Raw genomic sequence first — 21,582 nt, forward strand, 5'->3', positions numbered from 1 at the left:
ATCTCCAGTTGGGGAACTAAGATCCCGCATGCCTCACAGCATGGCCAAAAAGAAAAAAGGAAATAGGCAGCATGTAATTGTCAAAAGAATGTGAAATTGGGAGCCAGACAGTCGTGGATTCATATTCCTGCTCTAGTACCTACTAGCTATGGGACTCTGGGCAAGACACTTAACCTCTGTTTAACCTCTCTGAATTTCAGTTTCCTCCCCTGTAAAATGAGTATAATAATATTCACTGTGCTAGGCTGATGAAAAGTTTAGAGATACAATGCATATAAAATTCTAGCAAATGTCAGACATCCAATAAAAGTGGCTTGAATTGGCATTTTTATGTAATTATTAAACTCATGCTGGGCTTTAGTGATCCCCTGAAGATAAACAAAGAGGCTCCGCTCCACTGGTCCAAACCATCAGCAGTTCTTCACAACAAATGTAGCCCTGATTATGTGCGATCCAAATGAGAATGCAACAGGCAGGGTGGCGACTTAGGAGAGGTTGAAGGCATGGAGCAGGCAACTGGAACCAAGGACGCAATGGTCAGGATCCGGGGAGTCTGCCAGCTCTGTACTTGAGTGTAGAGCAGACAATGGGTCAAATCCAAGGGGCAGGGATTTCCCTGGTGGTCCAGTGGTTAAGACTCTGTGCTTCCAATGCAAGGGGCGCAGGTTCAATCCCTAGTCAGGGAACTAAGATCTCACATGCTGTGCGACGTGGCCAAAAAAAAAAAAAAAAAAAATTCAAGGGGCTAATCAGGAATGATGTAGGAGCACTAGTAGACTGCTGGACCTGGGGCAGAAGGCTTTTGTCCTTTGCCCGTTTTTTTTTTTTTTTTTTAATTTTTATTGGAGTATAGTTGCTTTACAATGTTGTATTAGTTTACACTGTACAGCAAAGTGAATCAGCTATACGTATACATATATCCCCTCTTTTTTGGATTTCCTTCCCATTTAGGTCACCACAGAGCACTGAGTAGAGTTCCCTGTGTTATATAGTAGGTTCTCATTAGTTACCTATTTTATACATAGTATCAAAAGTGTATATATGTCCAGCCCAGTCTCCCAATTCTTCCCACCCCCCTCCTTTGCCTTTTTTTAATACTTCCTGCTAATTGTGGGTATCTACAAACCCACAGGAACGTAACAGCAGCCAGAGGCAGTAGCTGATGGCATTGAGGTATCACAAAAGTGTCACTCAGTACAAATCTGGGAGATTCTGGATGGTGTAGTCTGGTAGCTAAATGCTTGGGCTCTGGCATTAACATCTTGGGTTCAAATCCCAGCTTTGCCACTTACTAGCTGTGTGACGTCAGGTACAGTACTTTAACTTCTGCGTGCCTTAATTTGCCTAACTGTAAAATGAGAATAATAGAACCTACATCACAGGATTATTGTAAATATAAAATAACACACATAAAGAACTTAGCATCATCCCGTGCATGTGGTAACATCTCAATGTATTATGTGCATTGTTATTATCAATTCTGCATCTGCCAGTAACTAGTGCTGGGAACTTGAGCTTTTAGGGCTTCCACGTCTATCCAATGGAGATAAGAATCTGCCCTTTCACGCCAAACTTCATAGAAAAAAACTAATGTGAGGGTGCTTTGTAAAGTAAAAAGCAGTTAATAAGTATGAGATGTTATTAATAAAAGGAACTGACACAAAAAACAAAAACAAAAAAGAAAGAAAGAAAGAAGCGAAAACAGTGTACTACTTAAAAGCACACGACTTTGGAGTCAGCCAGTCATGGATTCGAGCCTCAGCTCTGTCACTAACTTTAGAGAAAGCATTAAGTCTCCCCAGCCTCAGTTTATCCATAAAATGGTATCCCCGTGAGAATCTGGGGAGAGGGATCATTAAAGCACTTAGCACTGTGTCTGGCACTCAGTCAAGATTCAGTAAACTCTCCATGTGCCGGTGAGCCAGGTCCATACTCTCACAGGGCAGTGAGGAGACTGGGGCTGACTCTTCTCACATTGGAAGGCAACATCTTTGACTCTGATTCCACAGTGCTTCTCAGAGGTCTGGGAAAGTGCTGGAGAAGCAGCAGCAGCTCATAAACCAAGCCTGGGACCCTCCACTCTGAATGCCCCCTGGTCCCTGGCTCTCAGCAGACTTCTCCAGCTCTCACACATCTTAATCCCAAATCCTGTCAGAGCTGAGTCTAAGTCAGAGTTTCTCCAAGGAGAGCAGAGCCTGCCTGATGGCAGATTCAGCTCGGTTCTCCTCCTCCTGCCCTTAAAGGTGTACAAGGGATTAGGAAAAGTAGTGGGAAAGGGGTCAAGATTTCTGTATGCAAGTCCCACCTTAGTCACTGAATTGCTGTGTGGCCTGAGAAAAGTCTCTTTCCCTCTCTAGGCTGTGTGTAAAAGGAAGGAGTTGAGACAGAAGTCTACCTGTAATATTTGTGATGAAAATGGTGAAGGATAAGATGATGATGACAAAGAACAATGATTCTCTCCTCTGCCCCACTCTCCATCCCTACTATCTTAGTTTAGCTCTTCCTTATCTTTCATTGAACTGTCACAGTGGCCTCAAAATAAGTCTCCCTGGTCCCGTTTTCTCTCACTTCATCACTTCATGGTCACGCCTCCCACGCTGATCTTCCTGAAGTCAAACTGGGATACTGCTCCACTGCTTAAGACTTCAGTGGTGCCCAACTGGCTACAGAATAAGATCCAGACACCTTGGTTTGGCAGTTAAGGATACCCACAGTTTCAAATCAATCCATTCTACAGCCTCATTACAGCAGAGTGGTTAAGAGCATGCGCTTTATATAATTGGACAAACCAGATTTGAATTCCAAGCCCATTATTTACTGGGTGAATTTGGACTAATTACTTAATCTCCCTGAGCCTTCTTCATCTATAAAATTAAGGTGAAACCACCTATAATCATAGGACTGTTTTAAACATAAAATGAGGGCTTCCCTGGTGGCACAGTGGTTGAGAGTCTGCCTGCCGATGCAGGGGACACGGGTTCATGCCCCAGTCCGGAAGATCCCACATGCTGCGGGGCGGCTGGGCCCATGAGCCATGGCCTCTGAGCCTGTGCGTCCGGAGCCTGTGCTCCGCAACAGAACAGTGAGAGGCCCGCGTACCGCAAAAAAAAAAAAAAAAAAAAAACATAAAATAAGCAGAAGTTTCTGGCATGCTTAGCACAATGCCTGGTACTTACTAGGTCCTCAATAAGAGGGACTTTTATTACTTATGCAGCTGACGGTTGAGCTAAACTGAACTGTTTGAATGCCCCTGCCTATACACTTTTGCTGGTGCTATTCCTTCCACATGAAATTCCTTTGACAACCTGCCCCCCCACCCCCCACCCCCCACCAACTCTACAAATCCTAACCCTAAATACACCAAGGCCGAAGCCCTGGTCCTCATGTCCTGTCCTGCTCTTACACCTGTATTCCTCACCTCTGTCCTTCCTCCTCACACATCACTGGCCTCCTTTCCAGCCCAAATCAGATATTATTCATATCTCAGAACAACACCAGATCTAGAGATGCTAACTTCAGGAGGATGAAACAACCTGATAGGGGCCATTTCAAATGCCACTTTCTCCCCAAAATCACTTCCAGATTCACCCAACCTGCCTGGAAGTAATGTCAACGACTTGAAAGCAATATCTAATAGCAGCTTGTTAGAACCTCTTCTGACCCATATCACTTTCAGTTTTGTATGTTAGATTTATGTCCATACCTTGCCTTGCTTGCTAGATAATCTGAGCTCTGTGAGGGTAGAAGCCAAGACCTGAGCCTCTGCTCTCACCGTTCTCCCACTGGGCCTCATAAGTGTTTATAGAGTTGAATCAAGTTTAGAGAAGAAACATCCCTTTCACGGCTGGAAGGCTGAGACTTAGGAAGGTATAAGAATCTGATTCTTCACCATCCTCTTGGGTGATGGCTCTTGGTTCTGACTGCTGTGGGCATCCATCTTGCCTTCCACGTCCTCTTCCCACCAACACACCCAGCAGGCTCTTAGCTCTTTCCTACTAAAGCACCTCATGCTTCCTATTTCACCACAGTACTGAGTTTGGAGGAGTTTGCTGGGAGAGGTTAGAGTCTGAAATTAGACATAACGGGGGTGTTAATACTCTACCTTGGTCTCACAAGCATGGAAGCTGCCCAGTTTCCAGAAATCAAGCCATCAGGGAATCTCAGAGGCAAGACCAGAGAGTGGGTGCTAGAGCCTGCTGAGCCAGAGCTCCACCAGTCCCTCCCCCTCGGACTTAGAAGATGGGCCACCTTGAGGGTCAAGGCCTGGAAGCCAACTACCAGAGGTGGGACCTGAGGTTCTCAGCTGGAGAACTCCAGTGCTGTTCTTCCAGCCTCTGGACCTGAACGTGGACCCCCAGCAGGTCCAACACTGACCAGAGTGACTGTAGAGCCAAGTAAGCAAAACGGCATTTAGCTTTCAGCCTATTACAACAGTTGCATTGGTCCCTTCCAGACGGCATTTCCTGGTGCTGTTTACCAACCGGGGAGGAGAAAATCGATGCAGCAGCTCAGCTGGGGAGCGGGTGCTGAGGGGAGAAGGGGGCATTGGGAGAAGGGGACAAGTCGCCTGAGGACATCAGACACAGTCTCTACAGCTCTTACCCTCCCTTCTCAGGAATCGCTTCAAAGCGAGACGCTATGGTTTTCATTTTGTTTTTCTCCTTTTAGGTGACATATGTTTCTATTTTTTTTTATAATTAACAAGCATTACTTCTGTGATAAGAAAAATAAAGTATTTTTAAATATCAGTAATAAAATGCAACTGTAATAATGTCGTTCCCTACTTAAAATTCTTCGAAGACTCCACATTAGTCCCAGGATGGAGTCTGCATTCTCCAGGACAGCCTGCTCGGCGCTGCATGCTTCCTCCCCCTCCTGCCCTCACTCATCTACTTGCTGTTCTGTCCAAAGCACCGTGCTCTTGCTTTGTCTCTAGGCCTTCACAGGTGCAGTTCCAACTGCCCAAAATGCTTTTCCTTTTTGGCTCTGCCATATTTGGTCTCACCTTAAATATCACGTCTTCCTGGCACCTTCCCTGACCCTCACCTCCAAGTCTAGATGGGGAACCTGACTTCTGTATCTCCCCAGTGCCCTATACCTAATCCCCAGCAGAGCCCAATCTCCGTGTGGTGTAAGCGCTACATCGTAGGCTCTGTGACAGCATAAACATGTCTTTCTTGTTCTCAGCGTGTTCTCCAGTGCCGAGAACAGTGCCTGGCACTTAGATGCTCCATTAAATGTCGCTGGAAAGGGCTTCCCTGGTGGCGCAGTGGTTGCGAGTCCGCCTGCTGATGCAGGGGACACGGGTTCGTGCCCCGGTCCGGGAGGATCCCACATGCCGCGGAGCGGCTAGGCCCGTGAGCCATGGCCGCTGAGCCTGCGCGTCCGGAGCCTGTGCTCCGCAATGGGAGAGGCCACAACAGTGAGAGGCCCGCGTACCGCAAAAAAAAAAAAAAAAAAAAAAAAAGTCGCTGGAAAACAAAAATCTAATAACGATCACCTATTAGATTTGGAAGGGTTCTTAGAGACCATCTAGCCTAACTAACAGTGGGGCCCGGAGAAGTAAATCCAGATTTTAATCCCAGGTCTCTTCTGAATTGCTATGTGACCTTGGACAATGCCTCCTCTCTCTAACCCACAGTCTCTCCAGCTATAAAATGGGGAAAGCTCGGGCTTCCCTGGTGGCGCAGTGGTTGGGAGTGCGCCTGCCGATGCAGGGGACACGGGTTCGTGCCCCGGCCTGGGAAGATCCCACATGCCGCGGAGCGGCTGGGCCCGTGAGCCATGGCCGCTGAGCCTGTGCGTCCGGAGCCTGTGCTCTGCAACGGGAGAGGCCACAGCCGCGAGAGGCCCGCATACCGCAAAAAAAACCAAAAAACAAAAAACACACATGGTTCTCAGAGGCATTCTTCTCAAATCCAACGGTTGTTAACTGTTATCAACAGAGGCCCTCGTACTGCAAACAGAGAGGCCCTCGTACTGCAAAAAAAAAAAAAAAAAAAAAAATGGGGAAAGCTCTTCCTATGCCAACTTTTTCCGCTCTGCCTCCCCCTCCCCCTCCTGGGTGGTGGGTAGCTCCAGGTACACCGACGGGGTGAGTAGGTAGGATGGTGCAAGAGAAAGAGAAGGTCAGGTTTATCCTCTCAAACTGTTGCCCTTCAGGCTGAGGAGATAAGACACACACAGTGAGGTACTGCTAAATTAAACGTTTCTGGCCATTCCGTTTTGCTAGGAGATCAGAAAAGGAAGAAGTCAGGGAAGCCTGGGGGCATCAAGCCTCCTACAGGAGATAAGGATTAAACTGATCAGGCAGCGGGGGGTGAGAGAAGAGGCTCCCCAGCACAGAACCGGCCATCCATAGCCAGGGGACGTAATCAACAAGTGCTCACTAGAAGGTTGGGCTGATGTGGGTTCAGATTCCAGCTGTGCTGCTTACTAGCTCAACCTTTCCAAACCTCAGTTTCCTGAACCTCACTAGGAGAATTTGAATGTCTAGCTTGCAGGGGTTTTGTAAGGATTAAATGTATGTGACAGTATCTAGAACAGTGCCTGGTGCCTAACAGGCCATTTTAAGAAATGCCACTTTCTTTTCTTCCTTCCAGCCACATAAACTGGCTTGACATGTTGCTGGCCAGAACATCAGAAGTGCAGCTGGGGTTTGGGGACTGAAGGCTTTTTCTGTCCAACCATTAATGCATAGTCTGTTTACTCTGACATGACTCCCAGCGCCTCATCTCTCCCTCCCTCTCCCTCTCCCTCTCCCTCTCCCTCTCTCTCTCTCTCTCTCTCTCACACACACACACACACACACACACACACACACACACAAACACACGCACTTCACGTAAAATCCACAGGACAAACAGAGGCTGTTTCTAATCCCTGATGAGATGGGGCCAGGTTGGGAGCTATTACAATCAACAGGAAAAACAAAGAATGAACCTCCAGTCTGGCCTGAAGTTTTCCCTCCACCGCAGGACTTATAAGATAGGAAATTTTTTTTTAACATCTTTATTGGAAAATAATTGCTTTACAATGGTGTGCTAGTTTCTGCTGTATAACAAAGTGAATCAGCTATACGTATAAGTATATCCCCATACCTCCTCCCTCTTGCGTCTCCCTCCCACCCTCCCTATCCCACCACTGTAGGTGGTCAGAAAGCACGAAGCTGATCTCCCTGTGCTATGTGGCGGCTTCCCACTAGCTATCTATTTTACATTTAGTAGTGTATATATGTCCATGCCACTCCCTCACTTCGTCCCAGCTTACCCTTCCCCCTCCCCATGTCCTCAAGTCCATTCTCTACGTCTGTGTCTTTATTCCTGATTATGAGACCAAATGTCATTTTCTATGGGGCTGGAGGGAGAGGCTTCAACTAAATTATAGAACAGTCCCATAAGATGTCTTGGAACATTTCAAGAAGCTACTGATATTCCTGTAGGCAAACAGAATGTGGGAGGAAGTGGCAGGGGAGGAGTGTGGGGGACAGAAGGGCTGTTTGCTTCAGTCCATTCCTGCTGATGACAGATCGAGGGTGATCAGGATGTAAGGGTAGCACCCCAAAAGAAAATATAGCATAACCTCCTTTATCCTGCACCTTCAGAGAAAAAGCAGCAGCAGGTGCTTGTGAGCAGAGATTATTCCCTGAAGGAGAACATTTAAAGTTGGATTTCAACTGAGATTATTAATCTTCTAGGGAACTATAAACTCTCTTGGGAATCCAACAGAGAGAGCTATACCCTTCTTCATAGGAAAACACAAATACACCCCAAATTCTACTTGCAGTGGAATATTCACAGGCCCCAAGTTTACAATGTCTCTCTAACAAAATTTAAAACTTTTCTTAATGGAAATATTTCTTAACTTCATTACCCAGCTTCCCACTGTGGAGACCTACCACAAATTGCTTCTCAGGTTGTTAATGGGAACTAAATGGATTCTTTAAGACCCTCTAAGACCCAATGAACAAATCCTCAGCTAGGAGTCAAGGCACCTGGGATTCAAAATCAACTCTGCTCTACCTTTTCAGAGAGACACGGCCAGTCTCAACTCTCTCTAGATTTCAGTTTCCTCATCTGGAAAAAAAAAAAAAGGTGGGGAAGGGGGTAGTTTTGACTAGGACAGCAATTTCTAACCCACATTCTGTAGAAGATGAGCCTCATGCACAAAATAAAAGAGTTCTATGGCATAGGGAGGGTGGGAGGGAGGGAGACGCAAGAGGGAAGAGATATGGGAACATATGTATATGTATAACTGATTCACTTTGCTATAAAGCAGAAACTAACACACCATCGTAAAGCAATTATACTCCAATAAAGATGTAAAAAAAAAAAAAAGAGTTCTATGGCCAAAATAAATCAAGGAAATGTTGCATAGTCTATTCCCCTCTTGGAGATGCACACAACTCCTCAGCATATTAAGATCTCTGAGAAGTCCTGCCATAAAGAAATCTGATACATTTGGTTTAATCAAACATTTCCCTACTTGGTTTGATCGTGACTTTTTTGTCCCAGCAGAGAGCATTTAACTTAGCGCTGGTTTCCAGTAAGATGTGGCATCTATTAGTCCCCCCCAAACAAACAAATCAACACGTTATAGAAGGTAACAGAAGGCCAACATTAAAACAGAGTGGTGTGAACCCTAAGACCAGCAGAACACTATAAAATCCTTCCACCCAACTTTCCTTCACTGCTTGGGAATTGGGCAAAATAGTGTGAATGCTCAGGCATCAGCTTTTAGTCTTTTCTTTTGTTCCTTCAATCTATCTAGAATAGTGACTCTCAAACCTTAGTGGGCATAAGAATTACTGCACTGATGGGGTTGATAATAAAAGGGGGACTTCAGCTTTATCTGTGATGTATTATTTCTCTTACCTAATGAAAACTGAAGCAACCACAACAAAATGTTAACAGGATGAAAAACAGGTGTTTATGACATCAGTATGAACTTCATTTTTAAAATTTGTCAGAAGAAAGAATAACATTTAATTAATCTCAGTTCAGAGTTGAATATACTTAACAGGGCATCTAGAGAATTTTCAGGGATAATTATGACTGCCCTGATTTTTGCCTGATGCACAAACTTTACGTCTCATCCCCACGTAAGATGCAACCACACTCTGACAGCATCCTCCAGAAGGGGCTTTGGGAAGCGCTGACCGAAAGCACCTGGGCCCTCCAAGATGTGACATCCCAGGGCCTAACTCTGAGTCCACCTCCTTATCTCCTGGCTATAGGACTATAGGGTCAACATCTTCCTACGGCAGCAGTGGAACGACCCCCGGCTGGCCTACAACGAATACCCGGATGACTCTCTGGACCTGGACCCATCCATGTTGGACTCCATCTGGAAACCTGACTTGTTCTTTGCCAATGAGAAGGGGGCCCACTTCCACGAGATCACCACGGACAACAAACTGCTGAGGATCTCCCGGAATGGGAATGTCCTCTACAGCATCAGGTGAGTTCTGTACAGGCTCATCCCCTCCATCCTCAGAACATACCTTGTGGGAGCAGACGCTAAGAGGAGGGCCAAACAGAGGTGAACAGGCCCTGGCAACCGAACACCTTTACAGAATAGGCAGAGCCAGCTCTGCAGCTTACACTCAGCAAGTAAGAATAAAATACCACGGGAACTCCTAGAAGTGAGTAGTTCATTATAACCAGGGGGACCAAGGAAGCATCCTAGAGACGGAAGGTTAAAGTTAGGCCCCCAAGCTTACCCAGAATTTCAATAAAACAAGATGGGAAAAGAATATTCAAAGACAATGCTGACCCCAGGAACATTCGGTTACTCAAGATGAATAAATTCCAGAGAGCTGCTGTACAACAATACTCTATAGTTAACAATACTCTACTGTACATTTAAACACTTATTAAGAGGGTGGATCTCATGTTAAACATTTTTATCATAATTTTAAAAAATAGCCGAGCAAAGGCACAAAGTCTGAAAAATCACAGCAACTTCAACATAAATGGCCTGCCAGGTGGACGGTGCTGCTCACAGGTATAAGCCAGGGCTGCTCCTTCCCTTCTATAAAGCCTTTCTATCTTCTACTCTTTGCACTGAGTCTGCTGGGACTCCCTTCCCCAGTTGGGGGATATCCTGCATACACTGGTTATGGGCAAACTTTCAGAGCTTCCTGCCACACTCTGCGCCCATCCCAACCCACCTAATTCTCAGTCTCCTCCCCCAAGGCATGGAGAGAAGGACCAATGTCCATGTTATATCCTTACTACGTACCATTCACTGGGAATTTACCTACTAGGCTCAGACTTTATAGTTATTATTTATAATCCTCTTAACAACCCTATGAAGTAGGCTTTATTATGCCCATTTTGCAGATTAGACAAGTGAGGATCTGAAAGTTTAAGCAACTTGCCAGAGTTCCCACAGCTACAAAGTAGCAGAACCTAGATTCTAATCTGTTAGTGTGCACCTAATGCCCACTCAGAGCCTAGAAGAACAGTGCAGAGCATTCAATAGGCACTCAAATATTTGATGAATGAATGAATATGTTTTTATTTCAAAGAGCTTAAAGGGACACTGGTCCTACTGCTACTGTGTAGCACAGGGAACTCTGCTCAATGTTATGTGGCAGCCTGGATGGAAGGGGAGTTTGGGGGAGAATGGATACATGTATATGTATGGCTGAGTTGCTTTGCTGTGCACCTGAAACTATCACAACATTGTTCATCGGCTATACGCCAATATAAAATAAAAAGTTAAAACCAAAAGGGGGGGTGGGGACACTGGTCCTAAATGACTCTCCTGACCCTCCAGTCCCTCAGGGGAATATATCTTTTTATTTCCATTAGGAGATGAGCTTTAAGTGTCCAAGCCCATTGGAGAGGCTGCACAGATCCTAATCCCCAAATGTGACTGGATTCAGAGTCTCCCTTGAGAGCAGGCTGGGTGGGAGAGGGGACTCAGGGACCTCAGGAGGTAAAGGAGGCACCATGGAAGGGCAGACTGGGAGGAATCCGAGGCCAACATGGCCTTGCTCACGCATTGCCCTCCCCACCCAGTGCGCATCCAGACTGGAAGGGTGACGGGCTCAGGATGGCCACCGAGGCCCTGGCTGGCTTGGATTCTGCTGCAGCCAGGCTCAGTTTCGTATCTCCAGGAAGCTAAGCCCCAGTGCAGCATGACAAAAAGACAAATCAGCAGAAAGTGATGTTCCAAGGTCACTCAACTTCAGGAAATTCACCCAGTGTGACGGCTGCCCCACTTTGGAGCTTTTATCTTCAGAAATTCAACTGCGTGCACTTTCCCTTCCCTTCCCCCTCCTTCTCCCGCTCCCTCTTTCCCCTCTTCTTCCCCTCCCTCTCCCTGCCCTTTCTCTCCCTGCTTCTGCCTTGTGCTTAAAGGGCCCGCATCCACAGCCGTGGGTGAGAGCCGGAGGGGGAAGTTCGCGCCAGGCCGTGGGCCTCACCACGTGGGGCCGAGGTGCCAGCAGCTAAGCCCCACAAGACCACCAGTTAGGGGTCTTCGGGTATTGAGGTTGGCTTTTCAGGACAGCAGTGCTAGAAAGCCCACCAGCAAACACACAAGCTCAAAATCCAAAGGCCAGGAGACCTGGTTTTGAACCCTGGCTGAGCCATCAGTTGGCTGTGTGACCTGACATGCCTCCCCACCTAGCCTTCTCTGCATCCCTGTTTTCTCACCTGTCCAGTGCAGGAGTTGGCCTGATGATCTAAGTCTCTCTGGCCTCCATGAGCCTTTCTTCTCTGTTCCCTGCAGCAGGGGCTCAGATGCTGGCAAAGCCTTTCAAGCTGAAGCCTTGCATCGCAGCTGAGCTGCAGACCTCGGATTCTGTTAAGGGGACTCCCTCTGGTTCTGAGGCTGCAGTCTCTGCCAGGGCTGAACAACCCAAAATAAACAGCTAGCCCAGACGCCTGGAGCAACCACCACTCCCCAGCTGACCCCAGCAGGAGCCCGCAGACGTGAGTCAGCTGTGTTGGACACCCAGCATGCAGGGAGCCTCTTGGAAATCACTTTTGATGAGCCCAGTGTGTGAAGGGAGAAGCCAAGAACCACCTGCGCACCTGCTACATAGAGGTGCACCTGGGGATGCCTGACGCCTGGTGGTGCTCAATTTAAAATTCAGGCTCTGCCCTACCTGAGGGCTCTACAGAAGAGAAGGGAGGGAGGTAGCCCATGGCCTACAGGCCTTCAGGCAACTTGCTAAAAGGCAAGTTTCTAGAAGCCAGACAGACGCCAAAGAAGCCCAGAAGTTCCACTGACTTGTGTGACTTTAGGCAACCTACTTTATCTCTCTGATGTGGAAATATACGTATATTATTTCAATAAACACTGGCTCCCTAGCCTCCTTGACCTTTCCTAGATAACTGATTTTCCAGTAGTAACTGGAACGGAGGCACAGCTTCTCTGGTTTGTGGATCTAGCATCATACAACTCCTTTCTCTTCCCAGAATCACCCTGACACTGGCCTGCCCCATGGACTTGAAGAATTTCCCCATGGACGTCCAGACGTGCATTATGCAACTGGAAAGCTGTGAGTCCCTTGCATGAGGCCTCTAAAAGAACCAGACTCTCCTATCCCCATGTGACCAGCAGAAATTCCCACACAGATGCCCCTACCCTCTGGACCCCAGGAGATTACTGTAATAGCCCAAAATACCAGATGAGGAGCTTTGCTCTTAGAAAATGCATTAGAAATATAACTTCCCTAACATTGTCTGACTGAAGTTCAGCTTTGGAGCCAGCAGCATTCTCCAAAGAGGCACTGTTCCATGTCCCCTGTGAACATGCTCGCCAGGAATGGAGGAGCAATAGCTTGAATAAGTCATGGTCCTTGAACTCACAGGGATGCTCACTCCAGCAGGGGAGAGAGAGGTCTTCCGCACAAGTAACTCTAAGGCAGGCAGCAAGTGGTAAGTGTGTGGTTAGACGTACAAAATGCTGCGGCCTCAAGGCAGAAAGTGCACTTCCTTCTGACTGGGAAGGAGACAGGGTGTGGAGAAGGCATTATGGAGGAGATCACAGGTGAACCAAGATTTTAACAGATGGGGGAGCTCACTTCTTTGATTGCAAACACAGAAACCAATCTGACTCATGTAAAGAATGGAATTAAGTGGAAGAACATAGGGGGTCCACATGGACTTGAAGGAAAAGCTAAAGTACAAGAACCAGGACAGAGCATTTAGGCAACAGGAACTAAGAGACCATCCCCTTGGAGCACCACCTGAGGAGAGTCTGCACCAGCCAACTCTGAACCCTTTGTCACTTTACTCAACAAAGTCCTGGGGCAGAGAGTCTGGCCTAGTTGAGTTACCATCTCACACCTTGGCCCCCAAATGATAGCCCCGCCAGGACAGCATACCATACAGTTATTCCCCAGAGGAAAATCTTCTGGGGGCACAAGAAGGGGCTTGCAAGGATGGCGCACAGGCAAAAAGAGCGGAGGTCAGCTGAATCTGACCATGGGACTGAGGGGTGCGGGCAGGAGGACAAGCCAAGGTGGGAGGCTGGGGGGGTGGGGTAAGAGAGGTGGAAGGGCTGTGGGGTAGATGTCAACAAGAAAACCAGCTTTAACCTCTCGTGTGGGGAGAATAAAACAGCAGCAGCAACATAGTCTCATGAGTTCCACTGAGTGTCTGATGCCTCTCTGCTTCTAACATGCTTCATGTTAGACGCCCTTCCTGCAGCACCCCTGACATGCTTCAAATAAGAGCTTCCGGGTGGTGACTGCTCCTCCTTCTCATCCCATCCCAGTTGGATACACCATGAATGACCTCATCTTTGAGTGGCAGGAGAAGGGGGCTGTGCAGGTGGCAGATGGACTGACTCTGCCCCAGTTTATCCTGAAGGAGGAGAAGGACTTGAGGTACTGCACCAAGCATTACAACACAGGTATGTGCGAGGGCCCACCTCAACCCAGCCAGGGCCAGAGGTCATTGCAAACATTCATTCAGTCGCTGATCCAACGGATCTTCCGAGATACCTGTGGTGGATCTATCTCCGCATTTATTACCTAGTAGTTAAGAGAACATACCTTGAAACCAAAAAGTGGCTCCCACGCTTTCTTCCTGTGAGTCCTGGGACAAGTCACTTGAGCTTGGGCCACATCTCATGACAAGGGGAGCTGGGAGATAGTTTCTTTTCCAGGTAGCAGCATGTCCAGCTCAGGACGGACCCTGTCCCTAAGGCAGAAGGGAGAGCTGACAGTGGGAGGACATCTAGCAGTGTCTATCACAGAGGGACTGGCATTTCTATTGTTTTTCTTAAGATTTTTTTTTTTGATGTGGACCATTTTAAAATCTTTACAGAATTTGTTACAATCTTGCTTCTGTTTTATGCTCTGGTTTTGTTTTTCATGTTTTTTTTTTTTTTTTTTTTTTTTTTGGCGGCGAGGCATGTGGGATTTTAGCTCCCCGAGCAGGAATCGAACCTGCACTCCCTGCATTGGAAGGTGAAGTCTTAATCACTGGACCGCTGGGGAAGTCCCGGGACTGGCATTTCTGAGAGGGCAAAAGCACAGAGAATGATCACATTAGACCTCAGGGGGGAGCTGGGAGCTGGCACTGAGGATTAGTAAACAATGAAGTTGGAAAGGGTCCCCTGGACTGTGAGCTATGAGGAGGGAACCCCACGTTTTTAGCTCAGCTCTCTATCTCCCCTGCCTAGCCCAGCATTTGTTGGAAGGTTGAACACAGGGATGAAGTGGGGCCGGATCAAGACTGGCTTTGCCTGCCCTGTTTCAGGCTGGGAAGGAGCTCATGGAACATTGTGGACAAAAGGCAGTCAGTTAGTATGCCACGCTGGGGAGCTGGGCCGGGGGCTGCTGTCTGAACACAGCCGAGTGGCATGGAGGCACATGACAGGCTGGGACAGGGGCCCAGGAGAAGAGGAGGTGAAGGCGAGGGGTTCAGAGAAACCACTGTGGGTTCTGATGCAAGTAGAAGGCCCAGAGAAAAAGCAGGCAGCCTCGGTGCTGGTCTGTTTAGGACAGCTGTCTCTTTCCAGTGACCCCGGAGATATCTTAGAACCTTCAAAAATACTCTCTTCATCCCTGGGCAAGCTGAGACTCAGAGACAGTATCCAAGGGGAACTGGTTCCAGGACCTGCCAAATTACCGAAATCCAGGGATGCTCAAGACCATAGTTGACCCTCCTCACTGAAGGATGCAGGGCCCACAGACACAGAGGGCCAACTGTACTCTCATTAGCAGTGAGTCCCCATGAATCAAATAATCACAACAGACTCTCACATACCACACACAGCCCTTTACTGTTTACACAGCGTTTTCTCATTCATCATCTCAGCTGCCCTTCACTATTCACATTTAAGTGAGAGCTGAGTTCTGGGCTAGCTCTGTGGATTCAAGGAGAGAAGACCGGCAAGGCCCTGTCCACATGGAAGGTGCTGTCCAGGGAGCTGTAGAAAATCCCCTGGTAACTGTGCGTCAGTGGACTGGAGCTAAGACGCCACCATGGGATGGCCCAGCCCAGTTCCAGGGATTCACAGATTGGGAAGAGACGAGCTGTCCGCAGTCCGGCGCAGAGGACAGAGAGAGAGAGAGAGAGTGAGATTAACTTGCCTACTAACTCAGTGTACTATGCCTTAAAGGCTCTGATGATCATGTGAAGAGAGCTGAAGGGACACAGGAAAAAAAGAGCACTCTGCCTAGGGGAGACTTCACAGTTAAACTGCCATAAAGGAGAGGGAGGATTTCTCTGGCTGGTTGTGGGGCGGAAGAAGGGCATTCGGGGCAGAGGGATTATCAGGCTCAAAAACTCAGAAGTGTGAAAATACAGAGGATGCTCAGGACAAGGGATGGAGTGTAGGGGGTCATGAGTAGAGTAAAGAAACAAGGGAAATGGGGTGGAAACAGGCTAGAGCTCGACCGTGAGGGGCAGACTAAAGAGTTTGAACTTTTCCCTGTAGGTAATGGGGATTTTCTTGTATGGGGAGACATGGAAGGAAAGAAAGGTTCTACAAGAGGAAGTAACACAAATGAGTCACTTTTTGGGAACAAAACTGGCAGAAGGATAGAGAATGATCCACTTGGGCCCACTCTTAGCAACAATATAGTGTTGATGGGGATGATGGCAAATGACATTCTGAGCATTAATAGTTTGTGAGGACTGTGCTAAGTTCTTTAGAGGCATCATATCATTTTACCATCACAGTAACCATGAGTAGCCATATGAGGTTGGTAGTATTATTATTATTACTATTATCATCATTATACCCAATTTACCAAAGATGAGGAAACTGAGATAGAAAGATTCAAACACTCACCTAAGAACACAGCTAGTGTGAGGCTGAACCAGGACTCCAGTCGAGGTTGCTCTGACCTCAAAGCCTTGTTCCTGTCCAAGGCTACCTGGCCTTCCCACTATAATTTCTTGCAGGCAAATTCACCTGCATCGAGGCCCGGTTCCACCTGGAGCGACAGATGGGCTACTACCTGATCCAGATGTACATTCCCAGCCTGCTCATTGTCATCCTCTCATGGATTTCCTTTTGGATCAACATGGATGCTGCCCCAGCCCGTGTGGGCCTGGGCATCACCACCGTGCTCACCATGACCACCCAGAGCTCAGGCTCCCGAGCATCCCTGCCCAAGGTAAGTCCTACTGCCCAAGAGCACAGAACACCAGGACAGATAAGGAGGACACACATCTCCCTTCCCTGCCTGAGACAAAGCGAGCACAAGGAATTAGTCACTATTTCTTTTTTTTTAAACATCTTTATTGGAGTATAATTGCTTTACAATGGTGTGTTAGTTTCTGCTTTATAACAAAGTGAATCAGCTATACATATACATACATCCCCATATCGCCTTTTTAAAAAAATTTTTTAAATATCTTTATTGGAGTATAATTGCTTTACAACGTTGTGCTAGTTTCTGCTGTACAACAAAGTGAATCAGCTATATTTATACAGATATACCCATATCCCCTCCATCTTGCGTCTCCCTCCCACCCTCCCTATCCCACCCCTCTAGGTGGTCACAAAGCACAGAGCTGATCTCCCTGTGCTATGTGGCTGCTTCCCACTAGCTGTTTTACATTTGGTAGTGTATATATGTCCATGCCACTCTCTCACTTCGTCCCAGCTTACCCTTCCCCTCCCCATGTCCTCAAGTCCATTCTCTATGTCTGTGTCTTTATTCCTGTCCTGCCCCTAGGTTCTTCAGAACCTTTTTTTTTTTTAGATTGTATATATATGTGTTAGCATATGGTATTTGTTTTTCTCTTTCTGACTTACTTCACTCTGTATGACAGTCTCTAGGTCCATCCACCTGACTACGAATAACTCAACTTCATTTCTTTTTATGGCTGAGTAATATTCCACTGTATATATGGGCCACATCTTCTATATCCATTCATCTGTCGATGGACACTTAGGTTGCGTCCATGTCCTGGCTATTGTAAATAGAGCTGCAATGAACATTGTGGTACATGACTTTGAATTATGGTTTCCTAAGGGTATATGTCCAGTAGTGGGATTGCTGGATCATATGGTAGTTCTATTTTTAGTTTTTTGAGGAACCTCCATACTGTTCTCCATAGTGGCTGTAATCAATTGACACTCCCACCAACAGTGCAAGAGGGTTCCCTTTTCTCCACACCCTCTCCAGCATTTATTGTTTCTAGATTTTTTGATGATGGCCATTCTGACTGGTGTGAGGTGATACCTCATTGTAGTTTTGATTTGCATTTCTCTAATGATTAGTGATGTTGAGCATCCTTTCATGTGTTTGTTGGCAATCTGTATGTCTTCTTTGGAGAAATGTCTATTTAGGTCTTCTGCCCATTTTTGGATTGGATTGTTTGCTTTTTGATATTGAGCTACCTGAGCTACTTGTATATTTTGGAGATTAATCCTTTGTCAGTTGCTTCGTTTGTAAATATCTTCTCCCATTCTGAGCGTCGTTGTCTTTTTGTCTTGTTTATAGTTTCCTTTGCTGTGCAAAAGCTTTTAAGTTTCATTCGGTCCCATTTGTTTATTTTTGTTTTTATTTCCATTTCTCTAGGAGGTGGGTCAAAAAGGGTCTTGCTTGTGATTTATGTCATGGAGTGTTCTGCCTATGTTTTCCTCTAAGAGTTTTATAGTGTCTGGCCTTACATTTAGGTCTTTAATCCATTTTGAGTTTACTTTTGTGTATGATGTTAGGGAGTGTTCTAATTTCATTCTTTTACATGTAGCTGGTCCAGTTTTCCCGGCACCACTTATTGAAGAGGCTGTCTTCTCTCCACTGTATATTCTTGCCTCCTTTATCAAAGATAAGGTGACCATATGTGCATGGATTTATCTCTGGGCTTTCTACTCTGTTCCACTGATCTGTATTTCTGTTTTTGTGCCAGTACCATACTGTCTTGATTACTGTAGTTTTGTAGTATAGTCTGAAGTCTGGGAGCCTGATTCCTCCAGCTCTGTTTTTCTTTCTCAAAATTGCTTTGGCTGTTCAGGGTCTTTTGTGTTTCCATACAAATTGTGAAATGTTTTGTTCTAGCTCTGTGAAAAATGCCATTGGTAGTTTGATAGGGATTGCATTGAATCTGTAGATTGCTTTGGGTAGTATAGTCATTTTCACAGTGCTGATTCTTCCAATCCAAGAACATGGTATATCTCTCCATTTGTTTGTATCATCTTTAATTTCTTTGATCAGTGTCTTATAGTTTTTGCATATAGGTCTTTTGTCTCCTTAGGTAGGTTTATTCCTAGGTATTTTATTCTTTTTGTTGTTATGGGAAATGGGAGTGTTTCCTTAATTTTTCTTTCAGATTTTTCATCATTAGTGTATAGGAATTCAAGAGATTTCTGTCATAGGAACGCTTGATGCCTCATTCTGCTTTACTCTCCTTTAATGCTAGGTGCTGTGTTCCACTACATTCACTACAGTTGCTGGAGCCACATTCCCCATTACTCACTCATCACCAGACACAACATTCTGCTCTACTGTTAATGCCAGATGCCATACTCTGCTCCCTTCAGCCTCATGTTAAGTGCAACATTCTGCACCATTTCCAGTGCAATACTGCACTTAACATTGTTTTGATACAGAAAAAGTTGAAAGAATATACACTGAACACCCTAAAAGCCTTCACATCGATGCCAATTGTTATCATTTTGCCACATTTACTTTATCTCTATTTATAGGTAGGTAGGTAGGTAGGTAGGTAAGTAGATAGATAGATGCAACTTTTGCTGCATCATTTGAAGTTTACAGACATGACAATTCACCTCTAAATAAGGAATAAGGATCACAATGATATTATCACATCTAAAAAATTAACATTGAATAAGTATTAATGAATTAGAAAAAATTCCATAATTTCATCTAATATAGAACCTTTAAATTTTCCCAATTGTCCAAAAACTGTCATCAATGGACATGGATCCAATAAACATTCATACTGCATACATTTGCTCTTTTAATCTAGAACAGTCTCCCCACTGTTTTTCATTTTTCATGACATGACTCTTCCATTAACTTTTTTTTTTTGGCTGCATTGGGTGTTTGTTGCTGCGCATGGGCTTTCCCTAGTTGCAGTGAGCAGGGTCTACTCTTCCTTGCGGTGCACCGTCTTCTCATTGTGGTGGCTTCTCTTTGTTGTGGAGCATGGGCTCTAGGCATGTGGGCTTCAGTAGTTGTGGCACACAGGCTCAGTACTTGTGGCTCGTGGGCTCTAGAACGCAGGCTCAGTAGTTGAGGTGCACGGGTTTAGCTGCCCCACGGCATGTGGGATCTTCCCGGACCAGGGCTCAAGCCTGTGTCCCCTGCATTAGCAGGCGGATTCTTAACCACTGCGCCACCAGGAAAGTCCCTCTACCATTAACTTTTAATGTGAGACATGACATTCTACTCCACTTGCCATCTACACTAGACACCACTCTCTCCTCTATTCATCCTCACAAGAAAACTCAACAATCTTCCCTTTGCACTATTAATGCTAGACTTTGCATTCTGCTACATTTACTGTAAAAGCCTGAAACCAAATTCTGTTTACTGTGACCAACTGACAACACTTTCTGCTCTGTTCATTTGCAACAGCGGAGGTAATATTCTGCTTCCTGTTCCTTATGTTAGGCTCAACATGCTGCTCCACTCTCTATTAATAGTTGATGCCACATTCCCCCTCACTAGACTCAACATTCTACCCCACACATTGTTAACACTAGACTTGATACTGGGCTTCGTTTGCTATTACACTCAACCTGACATTCTTCTCCCTTCGCTTTTTTTAAAGCATAAAATTCAGGGGCATTTAATATATTCACAAAGTTGTACAGCCTCAGCGCTATCTAATTCCAGAACATTTTCATCACCCCACAAAGAAATCCCCATATTCATCAACAGTCACTCCTTGTTCCCTGCTCCCATCAGCCCCTGGCAACCACGAATCCACTTTCTACCTCTATGAATTTGCCTATCCTAGACATTTCAGCTAAGGAGAATCACACAATATGTGTACTTTTATGACTGGCTTATTTCATTTAGCATATTTTCAAGGTTCATTTATGTTGTAGAATGTATCACTACTTCATTTCTTTTTATGGCTGAATAATATTCTATTGTATGGATATTTCACATTTTGTTTATCTATTCATCAGTTGATGGACATTTGGGTTATGCCACTTTTTGCCTATTTTAAAATAATGCTGCTATGAACATCTGTGTACAAGTTTTTGTGTGGACATATGTTTTCAACCCTTATAAGTATATACCTAAGAGTTGAATTGTTGGGTCATATGTAATTATATGCTAAACTTTTTGAGAAACTGCCAAACTATTTTCCAGAGTGGCTACACCATTTTATAATCCTGCCAAAGTTCCAATTTCTCCACATTCTCGTTAACACTTGTTATTCTATCTCTTTAATTATAAATATCTTAATAGAAGTGAAGTGGTATCTCACCGTAGTTTTGATTTGCATTTTCTGAATAACAATAATGTTGAGCATCTTTTCATGTGCTTATTGACATTTCTGTATCTTCTTTGGAGAATCTATTCAAATCTCTTGCCCCACTTTTTAATTGGGGTATTTCCCTTTTTACTGTTGCGCTGTAATAGCTCTTTGTGTATTGTGGATTTAAAGCCCTTATGAGATATGTGATTTGCATATATTTTCTCCCATTATATGGGTTGTCTTTTTACTTAATTGATAATGTTCTTTATGCACAAAAGTTTATAATTTTGATGAAGTCTAATTTATATTTTCTCTTGTTGCTTGTGCTTTTGGTATCGTACTTAAGAAACTAATACCTAATCCAAGATCATGAAGATTTACACGTACATTTTTTTCTAAGAGTTTTATAGTTTAGCTCTAAATATAGGGTTTCGATCCATTTTTGTTTATTTTTGTATATGGTATATGGAGGGATATCATTCTTTTGCATGTGGATATCCAGTTATCCCGGCACCATTTGTTGAAAAGACTATTCTTTCCCTCCACTGAATTTATATTCTTCTCAAAAATCTATTGGCCATAGATGTATGGATTTATTTCCAGACTCTCAATTCTATTCCATTGATAAGTATATTTATCTTTATGTCAGTATCACTCTCGTGATTACCATAGCTTTATAGTGAGTTTTGAAGTTGGG

The 21,582-nt window shown here is 45.3% G+C and overlaps 1 protein-coding gene across 2 annotated transcripts in view; it reads left to right on the forward strand.

Annotated features, from left to right (window-relative positions):
- GLRA1 (glycine receptor alpha 1) overlaps nucleotides 1–21,582 on the forward strand; it is a gene marked incomplete at both ends in the record, with an annotated part of 82,747 nt that overhangs the window by 50,762 nt on the left and 10,403 nt on the right. For both annotated transcript variants that reach the window (XM_079702008.1, XM_079702009.1), the window contains 4 exons: nucleotides 9,236–9,459; nucleotides 12,435–12,517; nucleotides 13,738–13,875; nucleotides 16,380–16,594. In XM_079702008.1, the coding sequence (XP_079558134.1) occupies nucleotides 9,236–9,459; nucleotides 12,435–12,517; nucleotides 13,738–13,875; nucleotides 16,380–16,594 (660 nt within the window). The remainder of the gene's footprint in view (nucleotides 1–9,235; nucleotides 9,460–12,434; nucleotides 12,518–13,737; nucleotides 13,876–16,379; nucleotides 16,595–21,582) is intronic.

Source organism: Hyperoodon ampullatus (genome assembly GCF_949752795.1).
Source record: "Hyperoodon ampullatus genome assembly, chromosome: 4".
Taxonomy (NCBI): Eukaryota; Metazoa; Chordata; class Mammalia; order Artiodactyla; family Ziphiidae; genus Hyperoodon; species Hyperoodon ampullatus.